General features: G+C 35.1%; 1 protein-coding gene and 1 long non-coding RNA gene across 4 annotated transcripts; both read left to right on the top strand.

Moving 5' to 3' along the window:
- The first annotated feature begins 159 nt into the window (after positions 1-159).
- On the top strand, positions 160-7,718 carry tubd1 (tubulin, delta 1). 3 transcript variants are annotated; one of them, NM_001002093.1, is made up of 8 exons: positions 160-522; positions 1,376-1,523; positions 1,594-1,810; positions 3,848-4,079; positions 4,166-4,330; positions 6,021-6,161; positions 7,198-7,381; positions 7,455-7,706. In NM_001002093.1, exons 1-8 carry the CDS (start codon positions 372-374, stop codon positions 7,555-7,557), a joined length of 1,341 nt encoding a protein of 446 aa, NP_001002093.1. In that variant the 5' UTR covers positions 160-371; the 3' UTR covers positions 7,558-7,706. The 3 variants fall into 3 exon arrangements, with proteins under 3 accessions (NP_001002093.1, XP_005157475.1, XP_021337053.1); XM_005157418.6 differs by having other exon boundaries at positions 166-522; positions 1,594-1,805; positions 7,455-7,718; XM_021481378.3 differs by having other exon boundaries at positions 166-522; positions 3,899-4,079; positions 7,455-7,718.
- A 6,570-nt stretch (positions 7,719-14,288) lies between these two features.
- On the top strand, positions 14,289-17,660 carry LOC141377810 (uncharacterized). The gene is made up of 2 exons (XR_012390737.1): positions 14,289-14,458; positions 14,863-17,660. It is a non-coding gene; the product is annotated as an uncharacterized lncRNA (long non-coding RNA).
- The last annotated feature ends 443 nt before the right edge of the window (positions 17,661-18,103 follow it).

Genomic DNA, 18,103 nt, shown 5'->3' with positions numbered 1-18,103 from the left:
TTGAATGTGATTTGTACATGAATACAAAAGCAGAACAAGTGAGTCGCAGAAATCTAAATGTGTTTTGTGCGCCATCTGCTGGTGGTACTTTTTTACTCAATGTCCCATCATGCATCAGTACCGATGCTTACAAACCTTCACCCGCCTTCAACCGTAAACACTACTGTCAGATGTTCAGCTTCTACTTCATAAAAGTCTGAAGCAGTAACGTTAGAAACGTAAAGTTATTTGATATTGTTTATGTCTTAGGGTTGTTCTGTCTCTCCTTACATTAATGTCACCTCGTTAATTTAAGTTAAACCTAGTTTAACTTAACGTTATATTAACTTTATACACAATGCTATGCTGTCGCGATGTTTAATTGCTGAGATATGTCGGTTGTAAGCTTACAGTTAGGTCAGTGTGGAAACCAAATAGGACACGAGCTATTCAGTGTCATAAGCGATGATTCTAATGGACCAAACAGAAAGAAGTACAAGCAATGCAGCGACGAGAGATTCTTCTATCAAAACTCCGCTGGAGGTATGTTTAGCACACTTATGTTTGCTAACACATCTCTAATAACGTTATTTGATATTTATTAGCTTCTTGTGGTTTTAGTATAGTGAAACTGTAATAACCATTGTTTTTGGAGTAGCATTTGTAATAACAGTTTTAACGTAACGTTACTACAAACGCCATGGTTAAACTATATGAAACGGTAGCATGGTTGATTGGTGGTTGGTTTAAATGGGGGTAACGCAAGTAACGTGAGTTACGTAATAATATTACTTTTCTAAGTAACCAGCAAAGTAACACATTACAAAAATGTAATATTTGAGTTTTCTAAAAATGTATTGTGAGTTACTTTTTAGTCACAATGAATCACACAGTCAATGAGGGAATGTGTTCATTAATTTGATCGCATTGAAGAAAAGGAAAAGAGGATTGCCTCAACAGACAGTGATTTTACTTAAGACAAATAGGACAACAGTAGCAAACACATTGCTTTAAACTTTCATTAGTCTCTTTATATGACATGTATAGCTCTGGGCTCAGGAAGTTCTCAGATAAAATTATCCTAAAATATTTAGTTTTGTATACAGATGTATATGATGTTTTAGAGGTAAATGAAGGTGTAGGTTATACATTGCATCCTCGTTTTAAAAAGACAGTACTATTCTATATAAAAAAGAAAGAAAAAACGTAAAAGTAACTGAAAAATAACGTAACACATTACTTAAGTAATTTAACTAGTTACTTTTTTGAGGGGGGGAGTAACTCATTATTGTAATGAATTACTTTCAAAAGTAACTTTCCCCAAACGCTGTTTAAATACTGTTTTAAAGTAAAACCATGATTAATTTTCATAACAAGGTCATTTTATGTCTTTCAGAGCTCGTGGCACGGTCAGTACTTGTTGATATGGAGCCCAAAGTTATCTCACAGGCCCTAGCCAAGGCTTCAAAATCTGGAAGATGGAGATATGGAGACAAAGCACATTTCTCCCAGAAGCAGGGCTCTGGAAACAACTGGGCTAATGGGTAAGAGGATCTGCTCTTGAGTGTTTGATGTGTTTGTGATGATGTCTGAGCTTAATGTAGTTTTCTGCAGGTTCTGTGTTCATGGTCCTCGTCACAAGGAGGATGTGGAGGATCTAGTGCGGATGGAGGTGGAGCGCTGTGATCGTCTGGCCGGGATCTTCACCATGATGAGTGTTGCAGGCGGCACTGGCTCTGGTGTGGGCACCTACATCACTCAACGTCTGAGGGATCTTTACCCACAGTCCTTCATCTTAAATCAAGTGACCTGGCCGTATGGAGCTGGTGAGGTAGTGGGCTTTTTTTTGCATTTAAATTAGGGCAGTCTATGTATTTTTTTTAATCTCAATTAATCCAAACATTTATTGTAAAATTAAGCTCAATTCTTGTTTAACTTGTTTATTTAGTCACCTTTTGTCATATCCAGCAAAGTCTTTAAACATGTATACTTGGAGACTTAGAACTTATTTTAACTCAATTATTTTGGGGGTTTATATGATGGGTACGCAATAAAAAAAAAGACTGAAAAATAATGTGGCCAAGGATACATTCAATATTTTGTTAGTGAACAGTTAACACACATACATTATTTATCTGCACATTTACAATAACACGATCATGTATTTGCATGATATAATGCAACATAAATTATACATAATTCACTGGTAACCGATGTTACCAGTTTGTTATGTAGCTTACTATGTACATCAGCAGACTTGAGACGCAGGTAAGACAAAAACAAGTAAATAACAGGGTGAGAATGTGGTAAAACCTGAAAACGTGATAAAAATCAGGTGAGGACTTTTTCTGGATTGCTTTTTAAAACTGTCGGTTGGATTAGGGAAGTGGGTGGCTGGGTCAATCTGTGCTTTTGAAAACACTATTGGTTGGCTTTAGGGAAGGAGAAGGGTGGGTCTGTTGATTGGTCAGTCAGTGGCCTCTAGTAGATTTACATGAGAACAGCAGGTGTGAATGGCACTCGCCAGTGAAATTTGTGATCTGAAAAAAACGTACACAGCGGCCTCTGGTGGATTCGCAAAAAAACAAAAACTGCTAAAAAAAAAATTAGCTCCTAGCATGTATTTGGCACTCTCCAGAAATATACATAGCGGTGCGTTTTCAGAATGAGCCTGTGTTGATTTATTTATTTTTTTATTTTAGTATAATTTTTTTTCTGCTTTAAATTATGTATAATATTGAAATTTTAAAGAAAATACTTTGTTACACAAATATGACAGTTTTAGAGATATTTTAAATCAAATGTCTAAATATTAGACTACTGGGTGGGGGATACCCAAAAGGTTTTTTTATTACACACTTTAGATTGGTCTAATTTGGCCAATGTAAAATCTATTGTACAGTTATATTCTAAATATTTGTTCATAAAGCATCTGCCTGACATTTTTATAATATTAAACTCATTTTCAATAAGCTTTTCTCAATCATGAAGTGATAAAAATAGATATTCAAACCCCTGCTCTGTAATAACCTTTAATCATTGTCAACAGGCGGTTCATTACGCTGTGGCGACCCCAGATTAATAAAGGGACTAAGCCAAAAAAGAAAATAAATGAATCAATGAATATTATGTCAACAAAATGAAATTATTGCATTTGATTATGCCACATTTTACACTGACCCAGACACATTTACACACTTTACAAGACGAGGCATACTATTTTGGTGTTTGCATCAAATTATGTTTGACAAAAGTGATTTGAAATAAATATGATTAATAATAAAATTATGTTAATGATAACTTTTGTGAAGACAAAAATCTAAATGAGGGTAAAGCTATGTTTATTTTGCCTTCAGTGCCAAATATTACATTAGTTTTTGTTCAAATGTAAATAAAAGCTGAGAAATATTTTTTTTCAACAATGATACCTCTAGTACATCATCTTATTATCTTTAGGGAGAAGCCTGAGTCATTTCCATTTCCCAAAAAAACTGGTTGGTAGAATAAAAGTAACTTTAAGTCAGAATTTGTATACACATGCACACATTTTTAGTGGGTCCTTCCTTAAACTATGTAATAGAAAAACAAACTTCAGAAGTGTGCATTACATTTTCTTGTTTAGCTTTTTCAAAAATACAAAAAAAATCACTGTGATTAATCAGCTGGTAAAGTACACAGATTTTTATTATTGAAATATTTTAGATTTACTTTATTCACCTGTGTTGTCTTGCAGTTTTAAAAGCCATAGTAAACCAACAGAAATGTAAAGATAATATTTCTTATATCAAATGTTTTGAACTATAATTAAATAAAAGGTTCATTATTTTTTAAATTTCACTCTAATAACTGTTTTTATACTCTTTTACAGGTGATTGTGCAAAACTACAACTCTGTTCTGACTCTGTCCCATCTCTACCAGCTCTCTGATGCTATTCTGGTTCATGAGAATGACACGGTGCACAAAATCTGCAGCCAGCTGATGAACATCAAGCACATCTCCATCAGTGACATAAATAAAGTTATCTCTCACCAACTGGCCAGCGTCCTTCAGCCCGTTTACACCGCTCATTCACCCGACTATTACAGCAGGAACCCCATAGGTACAAATGACTAATTTTTCATCAATAACAGACAGTCAATTCACTGAAATGACACTTATTCAGTTGTGTTTATCCGCTGTGTACAGGGGAATTGCTTACCTCCTTGGTGTGTCACCCAGAGTACAAACTGCTCAGCTTGTGTAACATTCCTCAAATGTCTAGCACGTCACTGGCCTATAGTGTGTTTAACTGGCCTGGTTTGCTCAAGCATCTGCGTCAGATGCTAATTGCTAGTGCTAGGATGGAGGAAGGTGAGTGCTATGATGACGTAAGCCAATGTACTGTTATAAAGGAATCTTTTATATATGACACAAATTGAAGAATACTAAAGCCCCAGTCAGAGCACACACTTTTTATTGTCGATTACGAAAGTCATTATGTCAGATTATGTGATTTTTGTCTTGATAAATTTTGACTTGTCATTGGTAACAATAGTGCTAGTCAACATTTTCTTTCACGATTAGTCATTCTGTGACGTCTACAACAAGCATTATTTCCCAAAGCAGTCACAAGTGTTCTATAACAAATATTTCTTATCTCAATTTCACTTTTTTAATCTTATTTTAATCTCAATAAACACTGATGCTTGCAGACAACTAATAACTACATTATTTAAAGGCATTCGTTACAACATGGATTGGATCAAACTTATGATTAATTTTTAATATCAAGATATTTTTTTTGAAATCTTAATGTATATTTTCCTCCCCTGGGTTTCTTACTGTCCTTTGCCATGAGTAAGACGCAGAAAATGAAAGGACATAAGCAGCAGCAAGGAAAAATCAGATGCTCAAGACATAATCTTTAAAATAAAGACATATTTAAAAAATGAGCAAATATATACCTGAGATTTGTGATACAAGCACAAACAAAAATATCATTTGTATATTTTTCTTAGAAACGAATTTCGTTTGCTATAATTTGTATAATTAGTTATCTTTAAACAAGAATAACGAATAACAATTGAGGTGACATGCTTTAAAACAAGTCCACTATATGCACCAAAACACTAATTGCCATGAGATTGTGTTGGTTTGTGAAATAAAATAAAAATGTAGCCTTGATAAAATTAGTGAAATATTCATAGTTTCAGAGTAGCCTATATTAAACTGCTTACCCTGTTAATGACAAGTTGAATCAGCAGGAAATGCTTTTGCAACGTATTTGCAGCACTGAACATGTTCCCAGATTTTCTCGGAAGATCAAACTCGATTGGAAGGATGAGAGAATTCAGAAACTTGTGAAAATGAAGATGTTTGTGCCAGTCTTTCAGATAAAATTGCTTAAAAAGCCCTTAATATTTTAGAAAAAGTAGTTAAAGTTTGCATAACTAATGACTGATATGACCCACCCATTCAATTATGCAACCTATATTTTTGATTACCTGGCCATCGTAATAACGGCAGCACCCATTGAGATAACCAAGAAAAAATGTGCTCTTATTGCTCACCCACAATATGGAACTCATCGTGAAGAATGAGAAAAAAATTAAACATGCAACATGCTTTCTGCCATGGTGTCATGAAGTGTCACAGGCATGGGCTTGGTTATCGTGAACTATGTCTCATTACGCAAGAAGAAGCAATTGAATCTTGTGTCACGACACCCTACGTCAAGGAAAACATGTCGAAATTGTGGCAAATTCATGTGATCTGACCGGGGTTTACATATTACATTAAGGGATAGTTACCCAAAATAAAAACTCATCATTTACTATTTACTTGTTCTAAACCTGTTTAAGTTTCCTTGAAAACAGATATTTTAAAGAATGTTGGAAACTGGTGGCCATTGACATCCTCTCTTTTTTGTGCCAGTTTCCAACATTCTTTAATATATCTTCTTTTTTTCACCTGAGATTGAGTAAACGTTGAGTAAATGTAATTTCTTTGTATGTGAAACAAGCCTTTCATCAATTATCAACTAAAAAAATCTTTCTTAAAGGGATTGACTGGACGGTGAATGTCCCATCAGTGGTCCTATCTGGAGCAGAGAGTGTGACAAACATCAGGCATAAAAGTTTCAATTCGTCACTGGCTAATCTTTTAATACTTAGAGGGAAAGACGTGTCTACTGCAGTTACAGGCGAGTGGACTTCCAATATACTTCCAGCCATTTACATGCATTATTTTAATCGGAGAACATTCTTGGTTAGACTTTACGGAACACTTCTTTCAATTACTTTTGTATAAACACATCATGTTCAGTACCATCAGAAATTTATTCCAGGATTTTTTTTCTTAGACTCCTTTTGTAAAAAAAAAAAGTAATTTTACTTTTATATTAATAAATTGTTTCTTTTCATTGCGTCTTAAGACAAATAGCTAAACATAAACAGGAGGCTGAAATAGTTTTTTATTTTTAGAAGAAATTATTTACTCTTAAAATAGTTCCCATCAATTTCAGTAGAAGTTTTTTTTTTCTATACAGTGGAAGTCAATGGGAAAAAGTTTGGTTATCAATAGACCTAGGACTTATATGGACATGACCTCAATCATTTTTAGTCTTGTAATAAATATTTACAAATTCACAAATAACCTTAAACACGGTGTTGAGGTTTTTAATTGTACATTTACCTAATAGGACATTTAGTAGTGTGTATATAGGAAATTTTAACATTAACCTTTTTAACATACTTGTACCTTTTTAACATCAAATTACAGATCTAAATAATTTGTCTTTTGAAAATGTTTATGACTATTTACATTACTATTCTGCTGTATAATAATTATATTATTAGTGGCATAAAATGAGATAATGAGGGATATTTATTTTGATAGTCCATTAAAGTATTAGTAGACTATCTGCTTAATATCTGCTGATACTTCTCCTTCAACAGACATTTAACTGACTATAAGTAACTTTGCAAGTACATGTCAACTTACACTAACCCTAAGCCCAACCCAACAGTCTACTTATAGTCTAATGAGAAATTGTTGGCATGTAGATGCGATGTAACTTAAATTCAACTAACGTACTATCGAAATAAAGTGTGACCTAAAATAATCTCAATATGACAATAATATCGCTTATCACAATGAGTAAAGGTTAGTTTAGAAAAATGATATTTTATAAGTGACCTGAATGAGAAGCTAACAAGCAAGAATTCTTCAATCAACAGATGGATTTAAGGATCCCTTGTTATATGTGCCGTGGCTTAAAGCAGAGAATAGTTTCAGCACATGGAGCTCGCCTATACCGTTCAATGGATATGAGAAGTCGGCCACTTTGGTCAGTAACAGCCAGTCGCTTCTGAAACCCCTGGACAATATAGTTAGAAAGGCTTGGAACATGTTTGCTTCAAGGTGAGAAAGACATTTGAATAGCAAAATTTGGCTAACTTTATTGCTTCATAAAAATGCGCTTGTTTTCTTGTAGGGCCTATATTCACCAGTATACAAAGTTTGGAATCTCGGAGGAGGATTTTCTGGACAGTTTTACGGCACTAGAACAGATCATCTCCAGCTACACACATCTTTGACATCATAAAGACTGAAAAAGCTACTTTTGCATGATGCCAAATGAGTGGCCTCTGCAGCAGTTGTATTTATAATTATAAGATGGGTAAATTCATCTTTTTGTGTTAAGATATTTATTTTGTTGTTAAAAATTATACATTCGAATGGAAATGAAATCAGCAAAGTAATTATGATTTCTGTTCACTTCCCCCACCCCCAGACATGCACAAATGCTCATTGTGCATCATGTCCGCAGTGGTGAGGCTAAACATCCTCGCTCAGTCAAATAAGTTAGGAAAATGATTTTATTTTGGGAGAGAAAAAAAAAATACTGCATGTTAAATGGGACGAGTGTAAGGCGTATGAACATGATTTAATACTAGAGTACCCGCGGGGTCCTAAAAGCATTGAAATAGTCTTAAATTTGATCATCTCAAATTAAGGCCTTGAATATGGTTTACAAAGTCCTTAATTTCATTAAAAAGGTCTTATTTTATTCATTTATTTTTGCCTTTCCTAGGATTAAGTACATACCATAACAAAATGAACTGTTACTAATGTAGGCTAATTAAAAATTCATGCACGTCATAGCAGAAAGTGCGAAAGCGTGAGCACCCGTTACTATGGTTACTAGACAAGTGAGGTACAGAACAAGATTGTTGCTAGCCTAGTTTGTCAGCTAAAATGGGAAAGTGTCGGTTTTATCTGTTGTGGCCAAGAAATCCAAATTACGTTTAAGTCAAGCCTGTGACTGGAAATGACCACAACGCCTACTGCTGTTGGTGCCAGAAATCTTTTAAGCTAGCGACGATGTGGGCTCTAGACTCCCATATGAGGAGTGCCAAACACACCGTGTGTAGTACTGCTCGTCAGCTCCAGCCAGCTATTGTGCAGTTCTGTGCACCGGAGACCTCTTCGATTACTGAAACAGGTTGGCTATCAGTAATGAAGAAATTTCTACATTGGAAGCATTGCCACCACAGCCAAGGAACATCCTATCCTTACTGTGGCTTAACAACAACTTTGCGGGCAGAGGTGATGTAGGTCTTTAAAACAATCTCTGAGCACCACTCTTACACATCGAATGAGAACTTCAAAACCATGTTTGCTGACTCTGAGGTTGCAGCTACATTCTCATGTGGAAGCAACAAAACTGCATATATTACTAAATTTGTATCAGCTCCTTTTATAACTAAAGAACTGACTGACCAGGTAAATAAGGCCAATGGGATTGTGGTCATGTTTGACAAGAGTCTCAATAAGATGACGAAAAGTAAGCAGTTGGACCTTCATATTCGCTACAGGGTGGACGACGATTGAATATAACTGATAGTTAAAATAAAATGTATTATTTAATTCCAGTAGCTCACTTATATATAATTATTTTCTAGAGTTCACAATTTATACAGGTTTGCCATTTTCCCCTTATACTTCTGTCGGAATGAGTACGAAGTTGGCATTGAATTTCATTTGAAATGGTCTTAAAAAGCCTTGAATTTCATTTGGAGGATCCCAGGGGTACCCTGAATACTGACGTTTAACAGCACCCTTTAGGGCCCTATCATACACCCGGAACAATGCGGCGCAAGGCGCGTTGCAAATGTTATTTGCTAGTTTCAGCTTGACGCAAGTGCCGTTTTGCTGTTTTGCACCACGTTGTTTAAATAGCAAATGCATTTGCGCTCATGTGCGCACATAGGTGTTGTAGTCTAAAAAAGAAGGCGTTCTGAGGCACACTGCTGGCGCGTTGCTATTTTGAGAAACTATAATAGATTTTTCATTAGACCAAAACAAACCCAGTCTAAACTCCAGCTCAGAGTTGCGCCTCGCTTACACACTGCTTAATAGCCTAACACACAAGATGTAGAGCAATACGCAAATATCTTTACATATAAAATTTTAAATATTAAGGATATAATAAGAATATATAGGATATAAATATAATGGATTAAAATATTACAAAACATATTATTTTCTAGCCTACATAAATATGAAAAACCACTGCTTTTATGCCTCCATCTCGGGAGGCTTTTTCAGTTCAATTTGCTTTTGTATAATATTATTATTAGCAGTATTATTTATTATATCCATATTTATATTTGTTTTATTAAAAACAAGCTTAGATTTGCCCACCTGTCAGGTTTTAGACCATATGGGGCACAGCATGTGTTTTAGGATATAACTCAGGTTTTTGAACACACTTCGTTATTATTGTTCATTTATTCATTTTCTGGAAATTAGAACTAAATTTAGAAATAGTTTTGAAACAAATCTTTGCGCTTAACAAACAAAATTAATTATTTATAGGCTAATTGATGTCTGTGCATAAAGGTTTCCCTATCTACGAGAGCTTAAGTGAAAGTAGATAATTTATCTCTCATTCTCACGCGGTAGATGCTCTGTTCAACTGTTTTCTGTCAAAAAAACTGTTAACTGTTTGCTTGTGAAATGCTCAGTTTTTTCACTTACACTTACCTTACGTCCTGTAAATAGCAAATGTGCTTATGGTGCGACTCAGCTGGCTCTTAAAGGTAATGGGAGATGAGACTCTGATTGGTTTATTCTCAAAACACACCTATAACTGACTAAGAAAATAAACTCAACCCTTTTAGACCATGCGCCACGGCGCAAAGCGGGTTTTCCCGTCCTTAAATTAGCAAAAGTGGATTCTGACACGTCCTGAATGCGTTTGCGCCCTGCGCTTTCCATTTTGTGCATGGACCATTAAAAACAGAGCCCTTTGTCAACGTCTCAAAAAAATATGAGTTTAAAGCCTGTCCCGTGCACAGAATGGAAAGTCCAATCATTGCTCCACACTTTTTGCACATATGAGTTCTTTTTTTCATTATTAGACTTGATTTGACACACCAGCTCTGAAAATGGAGAAAAGCACTGTCCAGCTGACAACTCTGATTCGCTGGTCAAGAGAAACGGTGTGAAAATAATGCAAAACCTTAATCATGTTTATTTCTAAAATGCTACTACAAAGGTTCACTACAAAAAGTGAAACAGGAGCAATCAAACATTTTAATTAGATTTTAGATCTGACTTATTTTTAAAACAGATGTCTTACCTTTCAAAAATGAATGTTGTCTGTCACTGCTTTTTAAGGGAGGACCCAGAAGCAGTATGAACAGGGTACAGTTTATTTACAAAACAGGAACACAAGAGGATGAGGCAGGAAGACACAATAGGGCAGGGCACATATAGGAAAACTGGCTGGTCAAGAAAGTGGGAGCTCCAATCTAGGTAGCAGCTCAAGGAACCACAGGCTTCACATTGGAAAAGGTAACTCGTGAAGCACCAGAAGGTCTGTCAGAACTGAAGAATCCGTTGTCAGGGATTACTCAGGAACCAACAAAACAGACACACAGAAAGATAGGGCAACATGAGAGGCAAAAATATCAATCAAAAAGGGAATACATATTAAAAAACTAAAGTTCTAGAAAAAATTAACTGTAACAAAAGAATAGAAGTACAATCAAAATAAATGTCAACAATTTTGCTGATAACTTAAGAAAGTAACAAAATTTAAAAAAAAAAAAGGTTATTGAAGTGTAAATCAAGAGCTGTACCAGGGTTAACAAGCCTGCAGTTTCCTGCAGAATGGGGCTAGTTTTAACCACTTGCTGTGGGCTGTGTTTTTTTTTTTTATTCCGTGGGTTAAAATATTGATATATTACATCAATTATGTTTATTTAATTGCATTGAAATATTTTACTCTACCAATTCGTATTCTATCAAAACCCCTAGGATGATGAAACAGCTAACTTCTGTGACGTGCAAAGGCGCTGTATAAGAGAGTCTGTCTGTGTGCAGTAGCTTTCTTATATAACAGTAACCAATTGGCAGTCAGGAAACCATGTATAATGCACACAGCACTTTAAAGTATGCCCTTTTTAAAACGGGAGTGGTGTATTTTGAATTTCAATAACTATTTGTCTGAAATAAATTACTTAATCTGAGTTCTAAAATGTATTTCTTCAGATTTTTTGTCTTATTATCCCTGCCTTATTTGTTGCAGAGTACCCTACTCTAATATTTACATTCTATTTAATTGTGGTCTCCTTGTTCACTAATCTATTTCTAAAATAAAAATGAGCAATAAAAAGGTGTGGAGCACCAGAATCAGACCATATTAAATTAATTTGAAAATATTTTGGCTATTGTTGATATCCAGGAATTTTCAAATGTATTTTTTTCCAGATAAATTCTGCAGAATTTATAATTATTGTTTTTTTTTATTATTATTATTTTATTAAAATGGCCAAATTGTGACTGAGGGCATTTGCATGTGCTGGCCAGTTTGTTTTCTGTCTAATGAATGAGAGTAGGCTACAGTTTTTTTTTTTTTACTTTAAAACGTTAACAGATTGCTATTTTCTCCTAATGATATTGTATACGATGTAATAAATTTGTATTTTAAAAATTAGTCTTGTTTTAATTTTTGTTCTTGCAATTTTTTAGGAAACATTTTTAGTACATCAAAAGTGTGGTTATGATGACATCTGACTAGTTAATGCAGTATTTAAATCAAATAGTATTAATTAATATTTACCCATAACCCACAGTAAATAAAAATAGTAAATAGTTACATAAAAAGCAACAACATGCAAAAAAAGACCTCATCCTTTCATTTTTTGTCATAGGATTGTGCATTAGATTGAATAGTATGTTAGATTAACAACACAGACTGATTTTTGTAGCACCAAGTTAAACTTTCTGGCTCCTTTATAGGAAGCAAATGCATTGAAAATAAACACAGGCCACAACTGAACATTGAGGATGATCTCCAAAATTAAACCAATTGACTTGTGCTGAAAACATGCTGTCCACCAGTCTCATTGAGGTGAAGTTAATAATAAATTAAACAAATAAATAAATCATTATATAAAGCCTATGATTGTTAAGTCTGTTGCACTTTTTTGTGTAATATGCACATGTTTATATAGGTCAATTGTTGTGTGTGCAAAATTTGTATATTTATAACCACCTCTGAGGAATGTTGGGGTCACGAGTCACAGGCAATGTTATTTTGAGGCTTGGGGGCTGAAAAGTTTGGGAACAACAATTAAAACATCCTTAGCATGTAGTCCTGTATAAGACTGAAATTTTATTAATAAAAAAAATACTTAAAAGTCATACATTTGAAATAGTGACTGACACCTGCAGAAACCATGGTTGTTATGTTCCATTCCACTATGGATTTTTTATAAATATCTGTTTTACAATACATGACTCTTCTTTTTGTACTATTATGTTTACATCAAAATGAGTAGACTAAAAAGTTATAATTATTGAGCCAAAAAATATAAAACCCAATTATGTATACCCTATTTTAATAAAAGAATGTGTGTAAATAAAAACAACTTGTTTAACTTCTTATATATATATATATATATATATATATATATATATATATATATATATATATATATATATATATATATATATATATATATATATATATATATATAAAACTTGACATTAAATTTTTTTCTCACCACCCACTGGTCAATTTCAACGACAAAATTTTGTTGTTGGAAACTGCATTTATATAATTTGACTTTTGCATGCTAAAAGTACTCGAGTAAGACACATTTTACTTGATTTGGGTCATTAAAATAACCCTGACTACCAATATTATGATATTGCTACCCTAAACCTGCTGTAGTCAACCTAAAACCTAAAGTAGTTTGCCATAAAACCAAAACAAAACCCATTCTTGTCTTATGATTCTTGAATAACTGTAAGTTCATGACATGTTAAATATATATCATAATCTGCTGCATGGTCTTAAACATACTGAATAATAATAAATACAGTTATGTAACAACATTACATAACATTACCGTTATGTCTTTAGACATCGTTGATTACCTTTTAATTACCTAAACCAAATGTTGACTAATGAAGGTACATTTAAAACAATCATTTATTTGTTAGACTACTTACGGTAACTGTTGAACCATGTTGCATAAAAGCATTCAACAGACTTATATGACTGTATTGCTGTAGAGGACAAATAAAACACAAGACAGGTGTTTAGAGTATAGTTTATTTGGTTTGACCTGCAAATTTATCTAAACAAGATAAACTTTCAGAAAACAGCACGGAAACATTATAATGCGCATGCTCATGAATACAACCCACGGGTGTCTTCAACGGTTGTCTTCAAAAGTCCTTCTTTGCTCAACAACTCTGCTGAAAAACAAAGCAAAACATTATAACAGCCAGGCATACAGTTAAAACATTAACATGGTTTCTATTTTAAACTGTAGTAAACTAAAGTTTTAAACTATAGTTTAAAATAGACAATGAGTGGCCCTCGCTGCTCCTACCCACCATAACCCTCGCAGCGGGGTCCCACTACCGGCCTCAAGTGTTTCCCTGAGGGTCCTCACGGCTTGTACTGATCCCTGCCTAGGGTTCACAAGCCGCACGCCCCAGGGAGTGCACGAGCTAACCGGGCGCCAGTCCGTGCCAGTGTTCACGGAAATGATGCTCGGCGGCACAATTCGAGCAACAAACACGTAATATTCTTCGCGATATTGCGTTTATGTACGCAAACCGCGAGGAGCTACAGCACAGACGGGCCAGAGTGAAGCTTCACGAAGCGGACTTCGTGAGATTGGCGTGGCTCCACCCGTACTGTCGGTATTGAACTCACCTTGGTGAAGTACAAACAGCAACACTGAGCGAAATGACAACACTGAGAGAGAACCGACGATGCAGATGCAAATGTTTACAATGCGACGTCACTGCTTTGAGTCTCGTTGTCATGGTGAGCGCTGAAGAGACACCTCATTGGAGCAGACAGCCTCGGGAATAGATCAGATGAATATGATTAAAGACAAATGTGGGACATTAGAACAGAAAGTGAGCCCATCTAGGACACACTGCTCTGACAAACTCCTAGTGGTGGTAAGCTTCTTATTATCCAAGATCGCCATGTAGCGGTCACATGACCTAATAGCATGTTACTTGCTACTCCACTACATCATGCCCGTAGCCGGGGGTGGGGGCATGCCTAACCCTAACCTAAACATAAACCCAATTTGTACCTTACTAATTATTAATAAACAGCTAGTTAGTTTATTAAGCTAGTAGTGTTAGTTTAATTGTTTGTTAATACTGTGAATTGTGACCTAAACTGAAAAAGTGTTGCCAAAAGGTCCAGCATTTGTCCTTTTAATTATTTTATGTAATTTTATATTATATATTTATCAAATAATTAATATAATACATTTATATTCAATATATATTCCTGTCACGTCTGTGTTTTTGAGGCTGTTTGCTCACTTCATTCGTTTTTTTGTTCTGATCAGATATCCATCCGATCGCTCAAACCACTTCAGAAGGTCATCTGGGATGCATTCCAGATGAAACTGGACAGGTCTAATCATACCCTGAAATGAGCTTAAGTGAGAATTGGTGTCTGTACTGCAGTTCGTTGGCCTATGTTAAAGCACGTAGTTTAATAGGCCTAGATGTAGACGAAATGAGCAGTCAGTCTTGTTGAGGCTAGCCTACTCCTAATTGAGTGGAGGAACTATGACGTCAATTTGTATGCAAAAACCTGTAAGCGAGTTAGAATTTTAGCAGTTCCGGTTCCCTCGTCCCAAAGTCAATGGGTTTTCTCAATTGGGTTTCAGTAAAATCGCTTAAATAAGGTTCGTGGCTAACACAAACTCAAAATACTTTCACGTTTTGTTCTACGACATAAAACACATCAGTTACAGCACACTCTTGAATTTTTCAATCGGTTACGCTTCTTTAAAAAGACGGTTGCTATCAAGTTGCTCAATGGGACTGCAGGCTTGTGTTGGGCATTTGGATTAGTCTGTTATTTAGGTATTTCCATGAATAGTATTATATAGTTTGCAGTATTATTCTAATTGGGAATTTAGATTGTGTGTAGATAATTCCTTCACTTGTAAAGGCTGTCGAGACAGACTCATTTGTTAATCATTTATTTTAATCAAACAATGTTATGAAGATAACGTTACTGTTTACTAGTGCAGCCTGTCTCTCTCCTGCTCTCAGTGATGCAAACGTATGAATAAACGTGTAGAAATACATGCATGTAGGTCAGTAAATGGTGAGTGCATTTTCATTTTTAGGGTGAATTATCTCTTTAGGGACTCCATACTTTGGTTGCCAAATCCAATAAAACAAGGCCTAATGGACCTTGTGCCATGCTAAGCAAGCATCTCTTTCTTTTTAGACTTCCGACTGTTTAAGCACTCTTTGGTTGTCAAAAGACACAAATAAATTGTGGTGATGAGACCCTCTATTTAGGATATAAATTTGCCATACATACAATATTTTTAGGTGACGCAGTAGGTAGTGCCGTTGCCTCACAGCAGGAAAAGGTCACTGGTTCGAGCCTCAGCTGGGTCAGTTGGCGTTTCTGTGTGGAGTTTGCATGTTCTCACTGCATTCGCGTGGGTTTTCCTCCGGGTGCTCTGGTTTCCCCCACAAGTCCAAAGACATGCTGTACAGGTGAATTGGGCAGGCTAAGTTTTCCGTAGTGTATGAGTGTGAATGAGTGTGTATGGATGTTTCCTAGAGATGGGTTGCGGCCGGAAGGTCATCCGCTGCGTAAAATTGTGCTGGATAAGTTGGTAGGTCAATTCCGCCGTGGCGTTTAATAATAAAGGGACTAAGCCGAAAAGAAAATGAAGGAATAGTATTTTTTAGATATTTAAACTGTTATGGTCACCCTGAATGACCTTTTAGGGGATGTTTGGTGTCTTTTATCAATTAGTTGTTTTGATGAGTGAAAACCTTCCCTTAAGTGTGTCTTTATGCCATTGACTATGTACTTTTTCAGGGACAAAAAGGTACTTTCAAGAACAACATTGGCTTATTTTTTTGAGCCCCTCCAAATCTTACTAGCAAAAATACTGAAAATACCACAATAAGTTCAACTTTATTACTGACCACATTTAAATGCCATAGTTTGACTTCTGACAGATTGGAGCTTTAGTGTGACATCAGTTAAAGCTGCAGTGGGTGATCTGCCAAAATGCTAACTGGTTAGCATAATATTTCAAATACAATCCCTCCCCTGCTGTCCAAAGCCACGCCTCCTGAAATCACGAACGCGCACATTAAAGATGACAGACCCACTAGATCATGTCATTCGCCCGTTAGAAAACTTTAAAATTGAAAATAAACACAGGCCACAACTGACCATTGAGGATGATCTCCGAAATTAAACCAATAGACTTGTCCTGAAAACATGCTGTCCACCGGTCTCGTTGAGGTTGGGTTATTAATATTGAATTAAACAAATGAATAAATGATTATATAAACTATAGCCCATGATTGTTAAGACTGTTGCACATTTTGTGTTGGCAATATGCTCATGCTTATATAGGCCTATTGTTATGTGTGCATGCAACATTTGTATATTTATAACCACCTCTGAGAAATGTCGGGGTCACAATGGTTTTAAGAGAAGACTTAAAAAGTCATACATTTGAAATAGTGACTGACACCTGCAGAAACCATGGTTGTGATGTTCCATTCCACTATAGATTCCATTCCACTATAGACATGGTTACATCAAAACGCGTATTAAATATTAAGCCAAAAATATACAACCGAATTATGTATACGCTACTACTAGTTTTATAAAATGATATGTGCAAATAAAAATACACACTTTTGTCTTTGCAGACCTTTCATCTTTGCATTAACTCGTGTTGTATTACAGTTTTTTCAGTCGCTTGGGTAAACTTGTCAGATTTAAAATTTGCTAAGCAGTAAGTGCATTTCTCAAAAAAGCACATACAAATAGCCAAACAGCATGGATTACCTGCAAAAGCCAGTCTCTTGCTTAAAGTCCTTGGTTCATCTCTCAATGAACATGTCAGTGCCGTCAGAATGACAAGTCCTTGTGTCATTGTGTACGGATAAGACAGTCAAATTACTTACTCATGTTGTCAATGTAACAGTGTACTCTGGATGGATGTTCTCATGTAAGCTTCGGCTAATTTATTTCATTTTTTTGCAGTTTGTACTGTGATTTGTTGCCAGATCATGTCATTGTGATACAGAAAGGAAAAGACAGCACTCCATAGGACAAAAAAAAAAAAAAAAAAAAAAAAAGCAAAAATGTGAACATAGGACAATCTCCTTTCAGATACGCCTCACCTTCATTAGACAAAGTCCAGATTGACCTGGGAGCAATTTACCAATTATAGATTTAGAAAAAAACGTCTAATGGAAATGTACAGAAAAATGCATTATGACTGAATATTATGACAACTTGTTCAACTTCTTTTATATATAATATATAACTTGACATTAACTTTTTTTTCTCACACCCCACTGGTCATTTTTACGAGACAAAATTTTGTTGTTGAAAACTGTAAATTTGACTTTTGCATGCAAAAAGTACTAGAGTAAGAGACGTTTTACTCGATTTTGGTCATTAAAATAACTCTGACTACCATTATTAGGATATAGGTAGCCTATATCTGCTGTAGTAACTTAAAACCTACAGTAGTTTGACATAAAACCAAAACAATAGCCATTCTTGTCTTAGGAAATTTTTAT

The sequence above is a fragment of the Danio rerio genome, chromosome 15 (assembly GCF_049306965.1).
Source record: "Danio rerio strain Tuebingen ecotype United States chromosome 15, GRCz12tu, whole genome shotgun sequence".
In the NCBI taxonomy this organism is placed as follows: domain Eukaryota; kingdom Metazoa; phylum Chordata; class Actinopteri; order Cypriniformes; family Danionidae; genus Danio; species Danio rerio.
This window is presented reverse-complemented; position numbering and strand designations above follow the sequence as displayed.

Coding starts and splice junctions, on each gene's coding strand:
- tubd1 (NM_001002093.1), top strand. CDS start 372: ATGTCGGTTGTAAGCTTACAGTTAGGTCAGTGTGGAAACCAAATAGGA. Junction 523..1,375: donor CTATCAAAACTCCGCTGGAG/GTATGTTTAGCA, acceptor TATGTCTTTCAG/AGCTCGTGGCACGGTCAGTA. Junction 6,162..7,197: donor CGTGTCTACTGCAGTTACAG/GCGAGTGGACTT, acceptor TTCAATCAACAG/ATGGATTTAAGGATCCCTTG.